Here is a 19,007-nt window from a genome sequence, read left to right on the forward strand (position 1 = left end):
ACACAACTAATAGGTGGCAGAGTCTGACTAAGACCCGTGGCTGCTTGATGTTACCACCCCTGTGCAGAAGCTTGCCATGGGCTCCTTGACTGCAAGATTGTCCGAGCCCCTGGGTGCAGACGGGGCCCAGAGGTGGGGGGCTGGCCTCAGACTCCCTGCCCAGGTTGTTTGCTTTCACCTAGGGAGCAGCACGGTGTGGGTCCTGGAAGCACTAGGGCAGGGGTGACCCTCTCACTGGTCACCTTGGCCACTGGCCTTTGCACCGGGGAGTGGGGAGTAAAGAGTTAACTACTTCTCCCCTTGATGGGGCTTGGGGTTCAGAGAGTGCCCAGGGCTTCGCCAAGGGGCTGCCGGTGAGTGTGGTGCCCAGCTGGTTAAGGCAAACCTTCAGCCTGCTCTAGACTACCCTTGAGCCCAAGCTGTGACCTAAGTGGGGAGAACCCCACCCCGCCGCCAGAGTGAGAGTCCCAGGGGAGGCTCCGAGCTAGGAAGCAGGCCCCCCACCGTGGCAGAAAACCCCGGCAAGCGCCAGCTGTTGGGGGACAGATGTTGGGGGAGCGGAGAGCGGAGTTTGGGGGGAGGGGCCTCGGGCTGGGACCTCCGAGGCAGGGCGTTTAACCTCTTAATTGCTGGTTCGGTTTTCTGACTTCTCCTGAGGGCTTGCCTAGGAAGGAAGAACAGTGGGTAGGAAGGGCTCCCTCTCTGCCCCTTGCGGGTGCCCTGGGCTCAAAATAAGTGAACTCCGGTTTGAGCTCGGCATCCCGGCTCACTAGTTTCACACTATCGGCCTTCCCAACTTGAGCTTCTGTTTCCTCAGACAGAAAAGGGGTAGCTTCATAACGGGGTAGGGCTTATAACGAAACTCCAGTGGGCTCTTCCGTTGAACCGCGTTCTTCCGACATAAAATCACTGCGTGCCTGCTGGGGTCCAGGGGAAGGAGGCCAGGAAAAGAGGTCCAGGGCGCACAGCTCCTTCGCCACCGCCAGGGTAGCAGACAGATATTTCTGCTCCTTTCTCTGCGGAGGGGGCGCAGAGAAGTGCTCAGCGCTCGAGCCCGCCCGGTTCAACGTGTGCAGGAGCGCGCCTCGGTCTCATGCCTCTGCACCCCAAAAGCACCTTTCCCCCCAGAAGCACCTAGTCTTGGGGTGGGGATCGCAACGCCCCCTAATCCCTCCGGCACTGCCTTCGCAGCTCTCCAACTCCCCTTTCTTGAAGTTTCGTTGTTTCTGCTGCCGATTTCGTTGCTTCCGGAATCGGCCGCCGGGGTTTCACAGCCCGCCTGGATTCTGTGGGTTTGTCCGAACCTCGATCCCTAAGACTCCGTGTGACGCTGGTTTGTGCCACTCACCCCTGGCTTGAGCGAGGGGGGGGGGGAAATGCCATCGCTTATGGAGCAGCGGGAAATGCCATCGAAACTGCCTAATGACCCCCCTCAAGGATCTGCACAGAGGATTTCGTTGACTGGGTCGAACCATGGCCAACTGGCGGACATCGGGAGATCCTGGCATTTGGGGTGACGAAAGGGTGTGAAAGTTCTTGAGAGGTGACGGTGACGGCCGCCTCTGAGCGAGAGGATGGGGCTCTGTGAGCGTCCATCCTAGCCTAGATTCAGAACTGTAGCCGGTGTGGGGGGGTCCTGGGGTGTGGCAGGGAGTGCGCGGGGAGACAGGCGCCTCTCTCGCAGAACACAAAAGGAACCCTGCAGAGCGGAGCAGCGACCGCGCTGTACCCTCCGACCTTTCACTCTGCAGAGATCACAGATCAGACCCGCAGCCTCTGTCCCCTGGTTGCGGAAGGCCAGAACCTTCCCTTCCCTGGTGCTCAACTCCTTGATAACCACTCCCCACCTCTGGAAGGGTCTGGATCTCAGAGCTGTGCTGGGGATTTTTCAGAAGCCATGACCCAGACCTTGAATGAGACTGCGGCAGCCCAAGTACCTTTCCTGGGCTTTATGCCCTGCTGTGTCTGCAGGTTCTAGGTCATTTTGTGCCTCCGAGGACCTCGGTCCGGACCCACCTTCTCTGTGGTCCTGTGCAAGTGACTTGCCTACTCTGAACCTCTTGTTCTACTTGTGCAAAGTGGGTACCCAAAGCCCCGCCTGAGGGGCGAAATGAACGGTTTGCATGTCACTGCACAAGGTGGCTGCTTCATCCTCCTGGAGACCAGAAAGGGGTCCCTCCCAGTCTGGACACTACTTTTTGAGGGGAGGCAGCACCAGCTTGCACCAGGACTGGGGCTGGGGGGCAAGGGCGGTGTCCAGAGTGGCTTCCTATCCCCTTTACTGAGGGCTGGGAACACAGATCCCCGGCTACCCAAGATTCTCCCCTGAGGAAGCGGAGTTTCCCAGGTCAGAAATGCTTCTGTTTAGGGGAGGGGTTGGCCTGGCCAAGGCACACACCCTGACAGCATACCTTCTGCTCCTAGTCTAAGAGCGGCTTTCGGGTTAAGTCTGGGAGCCGATGCTGCTCCACCAGCAGTTGCATTTCCCAGGGCAGGCGTGACTGTGCCGGTTCAGAGGCGGGAAGGTTCCTGCAGCTCTCACAGACTATTCTGCAAACTCCTGGGGCCTGGGGGTGGGGGTGCCTGCGCTGGCCCTGGGGACTCAGGCAAATCTTCTAGGTCCTCTCCCAGGAATTTGAGACGTGGCTGGGAACACCAAGGAATCTGCCTTTTACAAACCAGTCTGATCAATGCGGAGAGAGTGGTGCTGGGTGCTGGGGGACCCGGAGGGCCAGTGAGCGGACCGTTTGCAGTCCTGGACAAATGCAGTTCGCAGTTCGTGGGAGAGTGCTGGGGGGGGGGGCTTGGCAGCCTGGGACTGACCTTCCCCTTTTCCCCTTGGGCTGCCTGGGACTCTTGCGTGGGTAGGGGGTGGAGGATCTAAAAGAAGGTGAGGAGATGAGTCGGAGAGGGTGTATTTTTGGATTTTGTAAACTCGGAACGGCTTGTGGACCAGGATTGTGAAGGTAGAAGGGAGCCAGAGCAGGATTTTAAATGGAGCAAGGACAGGATTTAATGTGCTGGGGGCAAAGCTGGTGGCAGGCACAGGGAGAGCATGGCAATGGAGACTGGCAGTAAGGGGTGTGTGCTGGGAGCCTGGCCTTGGGAGGGCCTCTGTGACCCTGGAGAGGAAGAGAGGGACCCTGAGAAACTTAGGAAACTTTCATCTGTTGACTGGCTGGATGTGGGGTTGGATGAGGAGAGGGAAGTGTGTATGATGTGGGTTTCTAAGTCAGGTTTTGCTTGAAGGGTGGCACCAATCCCAGAAAGAGTGTGCACCAGAGGAAACTGAGGCTCAGAGGACCAGGATGGGGTCACTGGGTTCACTCACTTTAATAACACACTTTGGGTGCTCTGGGGTCAGGCTTGGGCTGACTTCTTGTTCAGGGGGTGGACCTCCAGGGTGCGGAGGAAGCCAACACCCAAACAGCCTCACCACAAAAGGGGAGAGAGGGGGAAGAGAGACAGAAGCCAGGCAGGCTGAAGGGGAAGAGAGCAGGTGGTCTGGGGTCCTTTTCTAAACATTTACTGCTAGAACATGTGTGGCTTGAGTCTGGGACTAGCTTTGTGCTAAAAAGACTGCAAAGCACTAAAAGAATCCTGGAGTTAGTGTTGTTATTTCAGTCTGCTGAAGGCAAGGAAAAGGAAGACTCGGAGAGTTAAACAATTTGCCCAGGGTCACAAAACTAATAAGTATATATCTGTGCTTCCGAGAGATTCCGAGCTTCTTTGCAGCTGAGTACAGTTTACTGTCTCTGCAGCCAGACTAGCTGGGGTTTTCATCCTTGCAAGCTGTGTGACATTGTGCAAGTTACCTTACCTCTCTGGTCTCCGTTTTCCTTACCTGCAAAATGAAGAGTATTTGGGGCAATCAACATAAAATGTGTTAGAATCTTGCTGGACATGTGATCAGTGCTAAACCATTCGTCTGTTATGATTATTTTTCCCTAACACATTTTAACAAGCAGACCAATGGTGCATTTAAAAATAAGTGACTGTTGTAGAAAAACCAGAAATCTCAGAAAAGCATCAAGAAGAAAATAAAAACCACCTGCCATCTCCCCTCCTAGGTGGGCACTTGACTGGGGGAGAGAGAAGGTGAATACCAGCAAAGGGAAGTTCGGGCAAGAAGACTTTGGGCTCTGGCAGCCCACTGGGTTGCACGGGAGAGAAAGGAGCCAATCTAAATCTTGCCACCCTCTTTCCTGCCCCACGTTCCCCAGCCGATTTGGGACCAAGTGCGCGCGATGTGGCCGACAGATCTACGCCAGCGACTGGGTTCGTCGGGCGCGCGGCAATGCCTACCATCTGGCCTGCTTCGCCTGCTTCTCATGCAAGCGTCAGCTGTCCACGGGCGAGGAGTTTGGCCTGGTTGAGGAGAAGGTGCTGTGTCGCATCCATTACGACACCATGATCGAGAACCTCAAGAGGGCTGCAGAGAACGGTACCAACCCGCCCGCCCTGCACCCAGCCAGCCCCCTGCCCCCAGCCCTCTCCCAAGCTCTGCTATATATATCACCTGGAGGCAGCGTGGGGATGGAGCCGCCCCCCCCCCAATGGAGCTTACCCTTCTGGCTCTGCCTTTTGCTTGGGGAGTCACTGCTGGTCCCCGAAACAGTTTCCTCTTCTGTAGAATGGGGTTAATGATAAGACAGACCTCTCAAAGGCATCGGAGCCCTGGTGTTATGAAGCCAGGTCTAATCCCTGGGCTTGAGTCTTACATCCGTGCAGCCCACCCCTCCTGTTGGTCTGGAGGCTCATCAGCTCCTGCTGCTGGGAATCAGGCTTGGGCCAGTTTTAGGGGGATGATGTGACCCTATTCTTCCAACACCCACCTCAGTAGCTCCAAGCCAGAGATAAAGGGGTGGGTTGTCATCCTGGCCTTTGGGTCTGGAGATTTCAGCTGTTTGTTTTTAGTGAGTCATGTGGACACATGAAGTTCCCTTTCCTCTATGGCCTCAGATCCCCCATCTGTGCAAGATGGATGTTGGGTTAGGAACATCCCTAAAGCTCCTCTGGTTCTTGTGATCCCACCATGTATGGGCCCAGGGTCCAGGTCTTCTAGGGACTGTGAGGGCACAGGTTGTGTCGGGGCTAGAAGGGGAGAATGGAGACTGAACCTGGAGGCTGAACCTGGAGGCTGAACTTGGAGGCTGAACTGAAGCCCGAGGCCCCTTTCCAGAATTTTCTTGTCCAGGACTGTGGAGACTGCTACTTCTCTGTAACATGGATTATTTGATGTAATCTTACAACAACCCTGGAGGCAGATGGTGTCTCCCCATTTTAGAGATGAGGAGACAGGCAGAGGTCATCTTCAGTATGTGACTTGCCAGAGGTTAGACTAGTTGGTCTGGTCTGCTGACTCCAGAGCCCAGGCTCTTAACCACCATGCCCTACCACCCTATTTCCAAACTCCAGAGTATTTAAATCAGAGCTCCTTGAGGTGGGGGAGTGGATGTCTCTCTGAGTTTCATTTTCCCATGGAAGAACCCCAGTTCAAAAACACACACCCCTGTCCTTCCTTTTTCTGTTCTTCTAGGGCCCCTCACCCCATGAAGTCCCTTGGGGCTCCAGGGGTGGGCTTAGGTAGGGAGCAAGTGAAACAGGGGTGCTATGGAGATGTCTGTAGTGGGGGCAAATGAGCAGTGGCACTTAGGATGGAAACCCAGGAGGCCGGCTCCTCCCACCTTGGGGGTCAGTGAACCCAGGCTCCTCCACAACTGAATCAACCAGGACCACCCAACCGCTCTTACTGTGAGACCCACCCCTAGGTTCCTACCATGCAGAACTTGAAGGCTCAGTGCCTCTCATCTCCGTTACCATCAGCCTGCAGTTTTGGTCACGGTTTTACTTTTGAAACTTAAACACACATTTATCACTGGAAAATGAAACACAGTGATTAAGAAAAAGAAAGAAAAGAAAGGTCACTCCAAAGGCTACCACCTCTGTATTTTACTGTATATATATATATATATACATATATATATATATATTTATACACACACACATACATACAATATATATGTATATAGTATATATACATATGTATGGATATATATATATAGGATTGTTTGACTTTTTATAATTAAAAAATACAATAAATTGTGAGCAGTGGAGCAGTCCTGGTGATTTTTATTTTCTTCATTGTGCTTATCTTAATTTTCTGATTTTTAAGAAAAATGAGATCTTAAAATAAAATTGAAATTTAATTGTATGTTGGTTAAAAGAAATAGAAATAGAAATGGAAAGTGGATATCTAACAGTTAACAAAATTAAACCTGAGAGAAATAAGGGGACTTAGGATTGTTGTTTAAAAAAAAATCTCAAAAGTCAGAGAAATATGAAAGACACAGTCTCCAGCATCCTATTTCTCCCAGATAATCCTTGACAATCTTAACGCAGATCTTTCCAGACTTGTTTATTCCACCCCTTTACAACGTTGGGATCCCAGTTCTGGAACCTGCTTGCTTCTCAGCAGCACCACCCGTCTTTATTTCCCCAAATTTAGCTCTCAATAGAAGGGAGCCCGATTAGGGGCGCAGGGGTTAGTCAGCCTAAGGTCAAAATGTTCTGGCATTCTTTTCTCTGAACTTCACTTTTGTCATATAGCGAGGATAATGTCCTCTGATGTGAGTAAAGGGAGAAAGAAGTCTTCTACTGAGCAGATTGTCAGAAATTAAAGCCCCGTCCCCAAAGACCAAGTTCAGGGACTAGGACCGTGGGATCCCCGCTTCCAGTCAACTCCGCTCCTGACCCTTCCAGGGACCAGCTCCCCCCACCCCCGTCCTTTCCAGGCAGCCACTAGAAGAGATGGGGACGCGTGGTCAGCCGCTTCTGTCGCCCCCAGGGAACGGCCTCACGCTGGAGGGGGCAGTGCCCTCGGAACAGGACAGTCAGCCCAAGCCAGCCAAGCGCGCGCGGACTTCCTTCACGGCAGAACAGCTGCAGGTACCTGGGCCCGGGACGCCTGTCTGGGCGGGGGCCGGGCTTCAGGGTGGGCGGGGCTGAGCGGGCCTCTTGGCCCCGCCCCTCCGCCAGATCCCGAGGGAGGAGGGGCGGGGCTGTAGTCGACTGGGGCGTGGCCTCCGAGCCGGAGCGTCTGATTGGACCCGGATCTCGGGGACCTCCGCGCGCGGGTGCCTTACCGCCCCCATCCCCGCCGCCGGGCAGGTTATGCAGGCGCAGTTCGCGCAGGACAACAACCCCGACGCGCAGACCCTGCAGAAGCTTGCGGACATGACGGGCCTCAGCCGGAGAGTCATCCAGGTGAGGCCGGGTCTGGCCGGCGGGGGGCGGGGCGACCGGGTCTGGGGCGGGGCCTCGGGCCTGGCGGAGCGCCCTGGAGCGCGTAGCGGGCTCGGGCGCTGTGGCTCCCGGGCCCACGTGGCCGCCCTTGCTGGGCAGGCGACGAGGCAGTTCCTCCTGGAGTCGGAGCACCGCGGCGCTTCCCACCCTTTCCCGCGAGGCTGAGGCTGCTGAGGCTGTCGTTCCAGGTGTGGTTTCAAAACTGCCGGGCGCGTCATAAAAAGCACACACCGCAGCACCCCGTGCCGCCTTCCGGGGCGCCGCCGTCCCGCCTCCCCTCCGCCCTCTCCGACGACATCCACTACTCCCCGTTCAGCAGCCCCGAGCGGGCGCGCATGGTCACCCTGCACGGCTACATTGAGAGTAAGTGACCTCGACCAGCGACCACGTCCAGGGCTCCCAGCCTGCAGGAGAGGGGGACCGTGGGGGCGGAGATGAGGTCTGGCAGACCTGGCGGGTGAGGGCATGGATTCCACTATCTGGAACCCAAGTTCCTAGGGCTCTGCTCTTAGTACGGGCAAGCTGCTCGGCCTTTCCAAACATACTTAACAAGCACCCACCTCTGCCCGGGCCAGAATACTAGGAAGAAAGCCAGATGGGTACAGTCTTGTTCTGCTAGAGCCTGTGCCGTGGTAGGGGAGACTACATGGTGAGACCCAGTAATGGGTAGCAATCAGTGAGCTGTAGGAGTAGCGAAATGAGAAGGGCAGGAGCTTTGGCAGCAAATGTAGGCAGGTGAGGGTGCGGTTGGTTGCAGAGGTGAGGGTGGCCATATAGCCAGGCCTGTGAGGCCTTGGGCAGATCGCCTAATCTACTTGAACCTCAGTTTCCTGACTTGTAACCTGGGATGTTCATAGTGCCAGCTCCGAGGGTTGGAGATTCCACACCTGGATTCAGTAACTATGTTCTGTGACCTGTGTCCTAAACACTCAGGTGCCACAGAGAAGATAATAGACCAAGCGTGTGCTCTACGGGCCACTGTCGGGTAGATGGGTGGCCAGACAACAAACTGATCAAGGAGAGAGGCTGGCATGTCAGAGGGCCCCCAGCACCGTGGGGGACGTGGCCTGTGGGTCTTGCTAGTGTGACCTGGAGCAGGAACCTGGACGAGATAGGAAGCGGATGTGTGGATTTCTGGGGGGTGAGCATTCGGTGACTATGGAGTAGGTACCGATCACAGCTTTTTAACCCTTTGAGTTCATTTCCCCGTTGATTGTTTCCTCGGGACAGGGCATGACTAGAAAAGTAGAGTTGGCCACTCAGACTCACAAACTCAACTCCTTCTCCAGCTCCAAGTAAAAGGGAAAGAAGGGAGGCCAGAAAGAGCACAGTGGTTTACCGAGCTCCTGCTGGGTGTCAGTGTGCCAATCGTGTCTGTAAACACCCGAGGCCACCACCCCGTGGTGCCCGGGAGGTGAGCGCGAGCAGGGTTCATTCCTTACTATCAAGACTGCTGGGCTTCACATCCCATTTCCGCCACTTACTAGCAGTGACACTAGGCAAGCTTCGTCTTCCCTGAAAAGGAAGAGCTACCCCAGTACCTGTCTTCGGGGCGGTGTTGAGAGTGTCACTGGCTTCGAGTTGACAGCGTCAGGTGAGGTCATTGGCTTCGAGTCTCCAGCGCCTGGTCGGTTCTGGGCTGGTCGTAGCTGCTCTCGTGTGGTGGGGCTGGTGCTGCTTGCCTGAGTGAGGAGAGTAGAGGCCTGCCTCGGCGGCCAGCTGGAAGCCGCGTCTCTGTCCTTTTCTGTCTCTGAACCATCTGCTCAGTAGGAGGAACTTTTTCTCCCTTCCCTCACTGAACAGTGGCTTGTGTTCAGGCTGCGAAAAGCCATTAAACATCCAGTTTATCTGGCAGAGGCTGCAGGGACCAGCCCTCTCTAGGTAGCAGGGTCTGGAAAGCAGCCCTTGTATGAAGCTGGTGCTGGGATGTGGCTGAGTCCCATGGGACGGGGGCATGGTCTCCAGGGCCATGCCTGGACTCTGCCCACATGCCAGGTTGGCCATGCCAGGTCTGTCTTTGACACGAGACAAACAACTTTGCTCTTCCCCTTGAGGTGGACCAGCTTGAAGCAAGAGAGTAATTGGATCTGTCATATCCTGCTATGAGGCTGAGGTCGCCTGAGAGTTAGGATTTGCTGTAAAGGCACAGGGTCTTGAATTTTCTGAAGGGTTTAAGCTGGGAAGTTGATGAAAATTTTAGAACCAGAATTTTATTTTTGCACTTTGTAGTTTAAGGTTGTCGCCAGATCCTGAGTTGTCCGAAACCTTAGAACTTAGATTTTGATAAGAAACTCTTGGAACCAGACCCCAGGAAAATGCACAGACACACATAGTTTTCTGTGTGATCTTGGGCTGTTCTTGAACCCCGGGGACACCCCAGGTCACGAACCCCCCCTATCGAATCTGATGGTAGATTACTGGGGCTTGGTGGTGCGTGTGGTGAAAAAACATACTGTTAACAGCAAGGGCAACCTTATATTCTTGATATGTATATGGTGCTGTAAATAAATTTATAGCAATAAATATAACAAATAGAACTGTAAAATGGGTTAGAAAAAAAACTATCATCTAATTAAAAAAAAAAACTCATACAACTATTATCCTACAGATGAAGAAGCTGTAACTCAGAAAGACACTTATCCCAAATTACATATCAATTATAATCTCTCTGTCACCAGCGAGATGAAGTGTAGGAAAGAGGCGTCATGGACTTTTCACAAAGGTGGTAAAGAGACTGCCGCATGAGAGATTTGGCTCAGACGCAAAAGGGACCTTCTCCAGCAGCTGGAGGGATTGGCATAGGAGACAGAGAGGTGTTAAACAAGCCACAGACTTCTGTTGGAGGCCAGGCCTCACTCTAGCCCCTGGAAAGCCCTGAAGATCTTGAATCTAGAAAACAGACAAAAATCTCCTCTCTCACGGGATCTTGCCTTCTAGTTGACAAAGACAGGTAGTGTCTATAAACTATGAAAATAGACAGTAAGGGCCCGCCCTTACTGAGTCCAGGCTAGGACGCAGCACTGCAAGCTCGCGGCAGCTGCTTCTGTGTGCGTTCGATCCCCTCCCCGGAGGTGACCACATGGCGCGGCAGACCTCTCCTGTTACCCCCGCTAACGCCCCTCAGCAGTGCACTTCATCAGTCGGCCTGTTCTGCTCCCCACTCTGTCTCTGGTGAATCCTCTCACCACCCTGCCCCTCTGTTCTGTACCCCAGTTTTGTATGCATGAATAAATAAATCTTTTTTTTAAGATGTATTTATTTGTGCATACAGAATTGGGGTACAGGCCAGAGGCTCAGGGGTGGTGAGAGGATTCACCAGAGACAGAGTGGGGAACAGAACAGGCAGATTGACGAAGTACACTGCTGAGGGGAGCAGCGGGCGGGCCAGGAGAGGTCTGCCATGCCATGTGGTCTCCTCCGGGGCAGGCAGGAATCGAACTCATGCGGAAGCGGCTTTAGCTTCTTAGTGCTGTGCTTTAACCCGCTGCGCCACCAGGGAGAGCCCCGAATAAATAAATCTTAAAAAGAAAATAGTAAGTGAGATGATGGAAAGTGCCAAGAAGGAAACATGAAGCAGGACGGGGACGGTGGGCGGGTGCTGGTGTGGGGTTGCCGCGTGCTTAGTGCGGGCAGGGGGCGTCACAGGCATCTCAGGGCCAGGGCAGAGTCCTCTGCGGCGTGGGGGCCGAGGCCGAGGAGGTTAAAGCCTTGCCTGTAGGAGACGGTCAGCCCGATTCGCTCATGAGGGTTTGTTTTCCAGTGAGCTGGACAGCGTCCGATAGAGCCCTGTGAAGACTGCACACCCAGCCCTGTTCGGGTTTTGTCCTGGGGCACCTCACTGGTCATGGCAGAGGTGGTCCCAGGGTTTTCCGGGACAGGTGGGATCCTGGTGAGACTGGCCAAGGACTCCAAGGTATCTTCTTGTCCACAGGTCAGGTACAGTGCGGGCAGGTGCACTGCCGGCTGCCTTACACCGCGCCCCCCGTCCACCTCAAAGCCGACATGGACGGGCCGCTCTCCAATCGGGGTGAGAAGGTAAACGCAGCAGGTGGGCTCTGGGTGGCCTTGCATCGGGCGTGGGTCGTGCTGCTTCTCGTCGAGAGCCGTGCTGGGCCCCTTCGAGCAGGGCCTCTCTGCCCAGCACACGCGAGCCCTAGCGTGCCCCGGGCAGCCTCTCAGACAGCCCACACCCCGTTGCAGGGTCACTTTCCATGGCAGGGTCCATTGCCAGTGGCCTCTTTGCAGCCCCCAGCGGTGGGTGGTCTTCTCTTGTTCAGATTTGTGAATTGAGCTATTTCGTGCCCATCGTGTGCTTCATGGGCGTCGCTCACTCTCATTCCTCACTTTCACTTCTGTCTGGTGGAAGTGGTCTGCAGCTGGGGGGCGGAGGCCAGGCTAGCAGGCCAGCATGACCTTGGTCTCCTTTGGGAGTCCTGGTCACTCGCTGTCTAAAGCATTAGGCACCAGAAGGTGCCTACGTCTCCCCATCCGGGCTGGGAAGCTTTGTTTCCTGGCACAGGGGCCCTCTCCTCAGTCTTTTCTCTGACCCACGTGCCGTTGAAAGAGGATGCACTTGCAGTGGGAGGCTGCCGGGAGTAGGCCCCCACTCGCTCTCAGCGCCAAGCCACCTCTCAATTAACCTCGAAAGCCAGTGATCTAAGACAGCCTCTCATCTAGAAACAGGGAAATTGAGGTCGAGGCAGCACCAGGCAGGGCGTCTGAATGAGAACCTGTGCGTTTATTCATTCACTTATTCACTTACCAGCCCACACCTGCCTTCTGGCTCACGTGTCCTGCAGCCCCGAGGAGTTTCCAGGAGCAGAGATGAGGACAGCTTGGCCCCTGCCCTTGAGGAGAGCCCACATGGCTCTCGAGGAGCCTGCGCCACTTAACATGACAGGCACACAGGCTTGGGGGCGAAAGCAGCGAGAGGTGAGCCTCAGCTGCCAGGTAGAGGAGTCCCGACTTTGTCCTGGGGACCCTGGGGGGACCTGGAGATCTCCTTCAGAAGGCCCGGCAGGGGGGCACACCACGGAGAACAGGCCAGTGCCTTGGAGCTGGAAGTGTCCCCAGGGGCCATCCAGTCCTGTAGAGCGGGGTTTTGGTAAGCCTCAGAACCACGGGGTGCAGCGGGAGGCGTGTAAAGACCCAGAGCCTCTCCCTCAGGAGCTGGCGGGAGGCCAGGGGTGGGGCCTGGGTTCTGGGCGCGTAATGTCTAGTCTGTGGGATTCGGGTGGGCAGCCAGAGGCAGGGGCCACTCTTTCAGGACTGCCCCTCTTACTCCGCCTCCTGACTGCGCACCTACTGTGTGCTGGGCTCAGGGGAGCCAGCCCTAGCAGCACAGATAGGGGTGTGAGTAAATGCTAGCCCTCAACGCAGAGCCCCGCAGAGCCCGGGTGGGTGGACGGGCCCCCAGGACGCATCCAGCCTCGAAGTTGGAGCAGCTGCTGGTTGAACAGCTGCTCTGCTCACAGCAGGTGCTGTAGGCACCCTGTCTGACCCCTGCCAACCCCAGGGCGTAGGAGCGGCGTCTTTGTGGGAAAGACCGAAGCTGAGGGTCCGAGTGACATGGCTTGCCCAGGCTGCATGGACATCTGCACAGTTCAGTGCTCACTTCATTTCATGCGGCACTTTCCCGGGTACCCCGTGCTCTCTCTGGACTCCCCCTTCATGCCGTCCCGGGAGGAGGCCAGTGGGTGATTCTGCCTCATACCTGCAGAAGCTGAGGCTCAGACAGAGTGGTGTGACAGGGCTCACGTGTGGGCATGGGGGGTCCAGTCGAGGGTTGCCCTGGCCCGGGACTGCATGGCAGCTGGCACAGTCCTGCCCTCCAGGAGCATGTAGGTAACCAGCCACCCCCAGGGCGGCAGGACCACGTGGGGAGGGCTGCCCCCTTGAGGACCCAGAAAAGCAAGTGATGAGCTCTAGGGGAGAAGCAGGAGGTGAGAGGGGCATTCTGAGTGGGAGGAACATGCTTGGAGGCTTGGAGGAAGCTGGGGTTAGGAGCTCAGAGTGAAGCTAACAGAGGTCAAATAATCGTGGGCTGGGCCACTGACCAGCAGGGCTTTGGGCTTTATCTGGAGGGCAGGAGGGAGCCAGGGACCTCTGGAGATGAGCCCTTGTCTCCCAGCTGCTCAGCTAAGCTTGTGGTTATGTCTGGCTCAGGTCATGGATGAGCCAGTCGGGCCTGGCAGTGTTGGCGTGGAAGGTTCTGGCCCAGCCTTTCGCTGCTGCGCCAGAATGCTCTCTAGTTGGGCCATGTCCCTAATTCTGCTCTGCAGAAGCCTCTCTCCCTCCTTCCAAACCGCCCTCCCTCCCTCTGCCACTGCCAGGGCACCCTGCCAGCTCCAGGGGACCTTTTCTGGCCACACTTGCCAAGTGCCCAGGGCCCCGTGTGCTGTCTGGGGCAGTGCGCGGCTGTGTGGTTTTCTCCCAGCTCCTCCAAGCCGGAGGATCCTCGACGAGGGTGGACCCTGAGCCCCTCATCAAGACCGGCCTGGCCTGGCCAAGAGAACATCTCTTAGCATTCGGGCCAGCGCCCTCGCCTTCCACCCCATCATAGTTTGGCCACACACCCTTGTGGTTTTCCAGAACCACGTCTCTCCCTGTCCTTGTCTCCTAGCCCCATACTTTCAGAAGGCTTGCAGAAATCAGGGCCGGGCAGTCCCTGATAAGATGGGGCGACCAAAGCTCTCCCCTCTTGGGAGTGTTTCTCTTAAGCGCCCCAAGCTGGGCATCCCAGGGCCTGGGAGCACATGCCTGTAGTTGGGCCAGGCCACGCTGCGGGCGCTCGGGAGTCAGGCCAACACTGAGTCCCAGCTGTGCCCTGGGAGCACAGTTAGCTTCTCTGCGCCTGCATCAGCAAAGGGGTCACAATGATGGCTCCCACCACCCAAGGCTGTGGCCAAGAGAAATGCAACAACCTCTGCCAAAGGCACAGCACAGGGTCTGGCGCAAGCTGCCCCCTGCGGGCTGATTATTCTCATTACTATCACAGAGATCTTCACCACGGCTTCCCGTATGGGGTGCCAGTCTGGGCAGGTGACAGAACAGCCATAGGACTCTACCCACTTGATGTCCCTGGACCCTTTGATATGTCCTTCTGACACTTGCTTAGGGAAAGTCACATCTCATTGACCAGAGAGCAGGTGACCCTTGACCTGAGCTTCAGGGAACTGGCGTGCCGGCTGCCGTGGGAGCTCAGCCTGGCATACTGGGCGGAAGAAGGAGCTGGGAAGGGACACAGTCCGATGGCTCGTGGTGCGTCAGCCCCGGCACCGCCCCACCTCCCCTGGCCGTGTGCAGACGGGGGCCACCAACGTTCTGGGCCATGGCCTGGCACCTGGTCCCCTCCAGCACTGCTGCCATGGTGACCTTGGACAGCGCCGTGTTGCCAATAATGACACCCGCTGAGCCTCAGAACCTGCGCAGTGCAGGCTTGACAGGAGGCGCTGGGCCCAGGGCCAGCATCTCACTCAGTATCCCTGTCTTTAAGGAGAGGTTTCGTCTCCACAGTTTTTCAGCTGAGGAAACAGGCTCTGGGGGTGAAGTTACCTGTGGCTTTTAAGTGGCAGAGGTGGGATTTGAACTCGGGTCTGGACCCGGAGCCGCCCTTGTTCTCTCCATGGCTTTGAGGGCGTTGAGGCGCAGCCTGGTGGGGCGGGGCCCCCGCTCAGCCACCTCCCCACCTCCTGTTGCAGGTCATCCTTTTTCAGTACTAACGCTGCCGGCTCTTCCACACCCGCCCGTGGGCGCCCCCCAGCTGCCCCCCAGCTGCTGAAATCCAGTGTCCGAGCCGCTGCCAGGGATCCACCGGCTCCACTTTCGCCCCTCGTCCGCCGTCCTGCCCGAAGCCAGCTGGGCCTCCGGGCCTGGCCTCCCCCTCTCCTGCTGAGCCTCAGAACCCGCCAGGAGCACCACAGAGAGTCCCCGCTCGGCAGGCAGGCTCCCTGAAGCTGGGAATCAGAGTGAAAACAGCAGCCTGAATTTCCCACGTAGACGGGAGTCGTCTTCAACTTCAGCTGACTCAATAGCAAAAGGCCCAGCGAAGTGCGTGATGCCAACAGCCTTCTCATTTGCAGGTTTTCTTTCTGCCCGCATTGGCCTTTATTCACTACTTCCTTGGAACCATCTCTGAATTCTGAATAGCCGGCAACCCCCAGTGTTATCCACTCCGTTGCTTTTGTCTGGAAAACTCTACAGTGTTTGTGGGATGTCCCCAAAGGAAAGCTATGTTCTAATTTTATCATTTCCATCTGTCTGGTTATGTCAAGTTAATTCAGAGAGAGAAGAGACACTGACCAACCCTGAGAGGCCCAATAGGGCAGAAATGGAGGCCTGCCCAGACCAGAAGGTGGGGGGATAGGTGGGACCAGGAATGGGGGGGGGGACAGAGACACCCCCCCACCATTGGTTTGGAGATCAAGAAGGACAGGTCATGGGACTGGGAAAGGCACTAGTCATTTTAGGGAGAGGAAAGAAAACCAGGACAGGGAGGTGAGACCCTCGTCCCACCTGCATCCTCGTCCCACCTGTGTGGAGACGTGGCAGAGACGGTGTTTGGACAGGCTGATGGCATTGTGGTTAGGATCGGGGACCCTTTTTGGCAACTTGTTGACTCCTGATAGTGGTGCTTAGGCAGGTCTTTGGGGGGACCACTCCTGGAGAGCTGGGGAATGAAGCCCTGGGAAATGGCAGCGAGAATGTTCACTCTGGACCCTGCTCTGAGTGGAGAGAGGGTGTCTGCCGCCTAGCGAGCATACAGGATTCCAGCGGTCCCCTCTGGGATTCCCACCAGCCCTGCCCCGAGCCCGCCCACCCCTCCCGGGACCAGCGGCCAGATGGCTGAGCTCACATCCACCATAGCCTGCTGCGACTCTCCCATCGCGAACAAAAGGGCTTGGGCTACACAAGGCCACCATTTATGTTTTCAGGGGACGCCCATGAGTCCTAAGCTTATCCTGTCACTTTAGGAAAACTTGACGTTCTAATGCATTTCCCACTAGGGGCTGCTAGAAAGCGCTTGAGCCCAAATCCTCCTTCCCTTTGGTTAACCCGATCTGTGGCTTTTGGAAGGAGACGCTAGGACCGGGACAGCGAGTTCATGGTCCATATGCCTCGGCCGTCCCTCTTGCTGCCCTGGCAGACATCGCAAATCTAGAGCAGCACTCTGTCTCTCTGAGTCCGGATAAGGTTTCAGAATTCAGATGCTTGCAGTGGGCACTTAAGATGAAAACCTGTACGCCATTTTGCTCTGGCACCTGGAGGACTAAATCTGGCTGCAGCCCAAGACGGGAACCTGCTTGCTGCAGGTTCTAGCTGACTCAGGGCAAAGGGAAGGCTCTGCTCAGCATGTGGTCAGCACAGCTCAGTTCAGAACTCACCCCCGAGCCGGGTCACAGCCCTGCACTGGGTGTCCATGCTAACAGGAGTCGCTTGGGCCTGCTCCCTGGCTTTGGGGAGCTCTAATCTCGCCTTCGACTTTTGCTCCTGACCACCCAGTGTGCAACCATATGGTAAGTGACCAGCTGCGCCCTGCCCGGGGTCACCCAGTACCCACTCTGCCTTGAGCCTCCCCCCGGGTCTGTTCCTCGCGTGGATCACGTGGCCGTAGCATGTTGCAGTCCAGACATGTCTCTACTAGCCTGTTAGCGCAGCCTGGGAACGCACAGGCCATCAAGACTATTTATTTAAGTACAAAACAAAAGGGGAAAACACACACACACGGAAAAAAAATTGTAAGCACTTTTTTGTAAAACCAATGTCTGTTTTGTTACATACCTTTCATGTTGTGCTTTGTAAATGTCTTATTTGTGTAATAAATAAAGTTAATGCAAGTAGAAGTGCTGGCACTCACCTCCGGAACACACTGGACTTTCGTTTTGTTCCTGCTCTCTGGTTGAGGACTCAGGCCCTGGCATCCGGAATCGCTGGCTGCTGGACAGTGCAAACCCCTTCTGGGGAAATGGGCAGGGCTTTTCGGTCAGTAAATGGAGCTACCCAAGTTTCTCTGTCTAGGCCGCATGGAGCTGGCCCTCTCGGGTACATGCTCCCTGCCGGGTCCTGGGCTGGCTCCTGGCCCAGAGGAGGCCCAGCAGGTCTGCCCAAGAACGGACACCAGAGGGGCCCTTCTAACGTGCGAGGGGCAGGGATGTGGCAGGGTGGGGCCGCTGGAGTTGGAGCCTGGCAGAAGGGGCACACAAGAGGTAGTGCCAGGGTGCCAGAGAGGGAGGCACAGAGGAACTTGTTTGGAAGATGGGAAAGAACTGATGTGATGGAGAGAAAGGAATGTGGGCAGGAAACGGCTCCAGCCAGCTACGTCTGGGTCTATGCTGGCCTTGCTGCTGGGTCCCAGGGCCGCTGCGTCACCCGGGGGAGCGTGCCCCTTGCTGCTGGTGGGCGAACTTAGTAGCAGAAGGGTTGGCTCAAGCCAAAGCTGGAGGGCGCGGAGGGGAGCTGCTCTGTCAGGTGCAGAGGCCCCAACAGCCTCTGACTATCCCTACCCCCCCCCGCCCTCCCCCAACCCGGCAGAGTCGCTGGGAACCTCAGCTCAGGGTGACTGTGGTCACTGCCCCTGCAGGGCCCCGCTCAGTAGTTTCTTCCTCTCCCAGTACCCATTTGCACCCTCCTGGTCCTCTAATCCATGTCTTAAATGCTGATTCTATGTGTATCTTTGCGAATAGTGTAGTCTCCGCTGTGGGTACGTGTGTGCATTTCTTTACATGAGTATACTTTCTGTTTTCACAACACTTGGAAACCCTTGTTGGAGCTCAACCCTATCTTTCTCCCAAGGTGACTTTGCCTTGGAAGGGAGAGGTGACGCCCCAAAACTCCTCCACAGCACAGATGAATGGGCCCCAGTCTCCCTTTGACTGGTTCTGACCCAGCATGCCACCCATGGGTCCTTCAGTCTGCCCCTGCACACCTTGGTGGGCCCCTCCCAGGCCCGCCCGCTCTTGGCCAGTCAAGGGCCACGGTGCAGGGCGATGGAGGTGGGGTCTGTAGGGCTCAGGGCAAAGTTCTAGACTGCCTCTAGGCACGTGTGGCCCTGGGGCAGTCACTCTTCTGGCTTTCAGCTGACACGGGTGATCTCTGGTGGCAGTTCAGCAGAACAATTATTCTGCAGGCACAGTTAAAGTATTCTTTAAAGCAAGCACACCATACAGCAACCCACTGAGCTCCTGCTCCTCGTCTGTCTCATTCAACCCGCACCGCTCCCCTGTGCTCTGAAGCATCGTTATGTCCGTTTTTCAGAGGAGGAAACCGCAGCTCAGAGAAGTGCCTTGTCCAAGGTCACATGATACTGTGGTCGAGCTGGTATTTGAAGGCAACTGCCCAGGACTGGTAAGGCAGGAACTTGGTATAGCTGGAAACAAACCAGCCAGCCAGACAGCTGGACTTCATCCTCAGAAGGACTTGGCGTCAAATGCTGGGTGATCTGGGGCCAGCCACTCAGTCCTTCTGAATCTCTCATTCCTCCACTAAGAATGGGGAGAGGCGATGCTTAGCCCTCTCTTCCAAGCCACCGGGAGGAACAAAACACACTCCACACGTGCTTGTTGCTCATTTAGTTCCATAGATCAGTCATCACTAGCTGGTGTTTCTGAGACTGCCAGATGCGTAAGAACTACTCAGCGTGGAAAGACTGCTAGACACCACTCCCAGAGATTCTGATGAGCAGTTCTAGGGGTCCAGGAATATCT

The 19,007-nt window shown here is 56.0% G+C and overlaps 1 protein-coding gene across 2 annotated transcripts in view; it reads left to right on the forward strand.

Moving 5' to 3' along the window:
* The window catches only part of LHX6 (LIM homeobox 6), a 21,742-nt gene extending 5,696 nt beyond the window's left edge, over window positions 1–16,046 (forward strand). The window contains exons 4-9 of one of the 2 annotated variants that reach the window (XM_004677376.2): window positions 4,224–4,444; window positions 6,848–6,948; window positions 7,171–7,266; window positions 7,494–7,668; window positions 11,237–11,340; window positions 15,006–16,046. In XM_004677376.2, coding sequence (XP_004677433.1) covers window positions 4,224–4,444; window positions 6,848–6,948; window positions 7,171–7,266; window positions 7,494–7,668; window positions 11,237–11,340; window positions 15,006–15,026 — 718 coding nt within the window. In that variant the 3' untranslated portion in view covers window positions 15,027–16,046. The remainder of the gene's footprint in view (window positions 1–4,223; window positions 4,445–6,847; window positions 6,949–7,170; window positions 7,267–7,493; window positions 7,669–11,236; window positions 11,341–15,005) is intronic. The other variant, XM_004677375.2, reaches the window with a different exon arrangement.
* Window positions 16,047–19,007: the final 2,961 nt, after the last annotated feature.

This window comes from Condylura cristata, unplaced genomic scaffold (assembly GCF_000260355.1).
Source record: "Condylura cristata isolate star-nosed mole 26May11 unplaced genomic scaffold, ConCri1.0 scaffold00006, whole genome shotgun sequence".
NCBI lineage: Eukaryota > Metazoa > Chordata > Mammalia > Eulipotyphla > Talpidae > Condylura > Condylura cristata.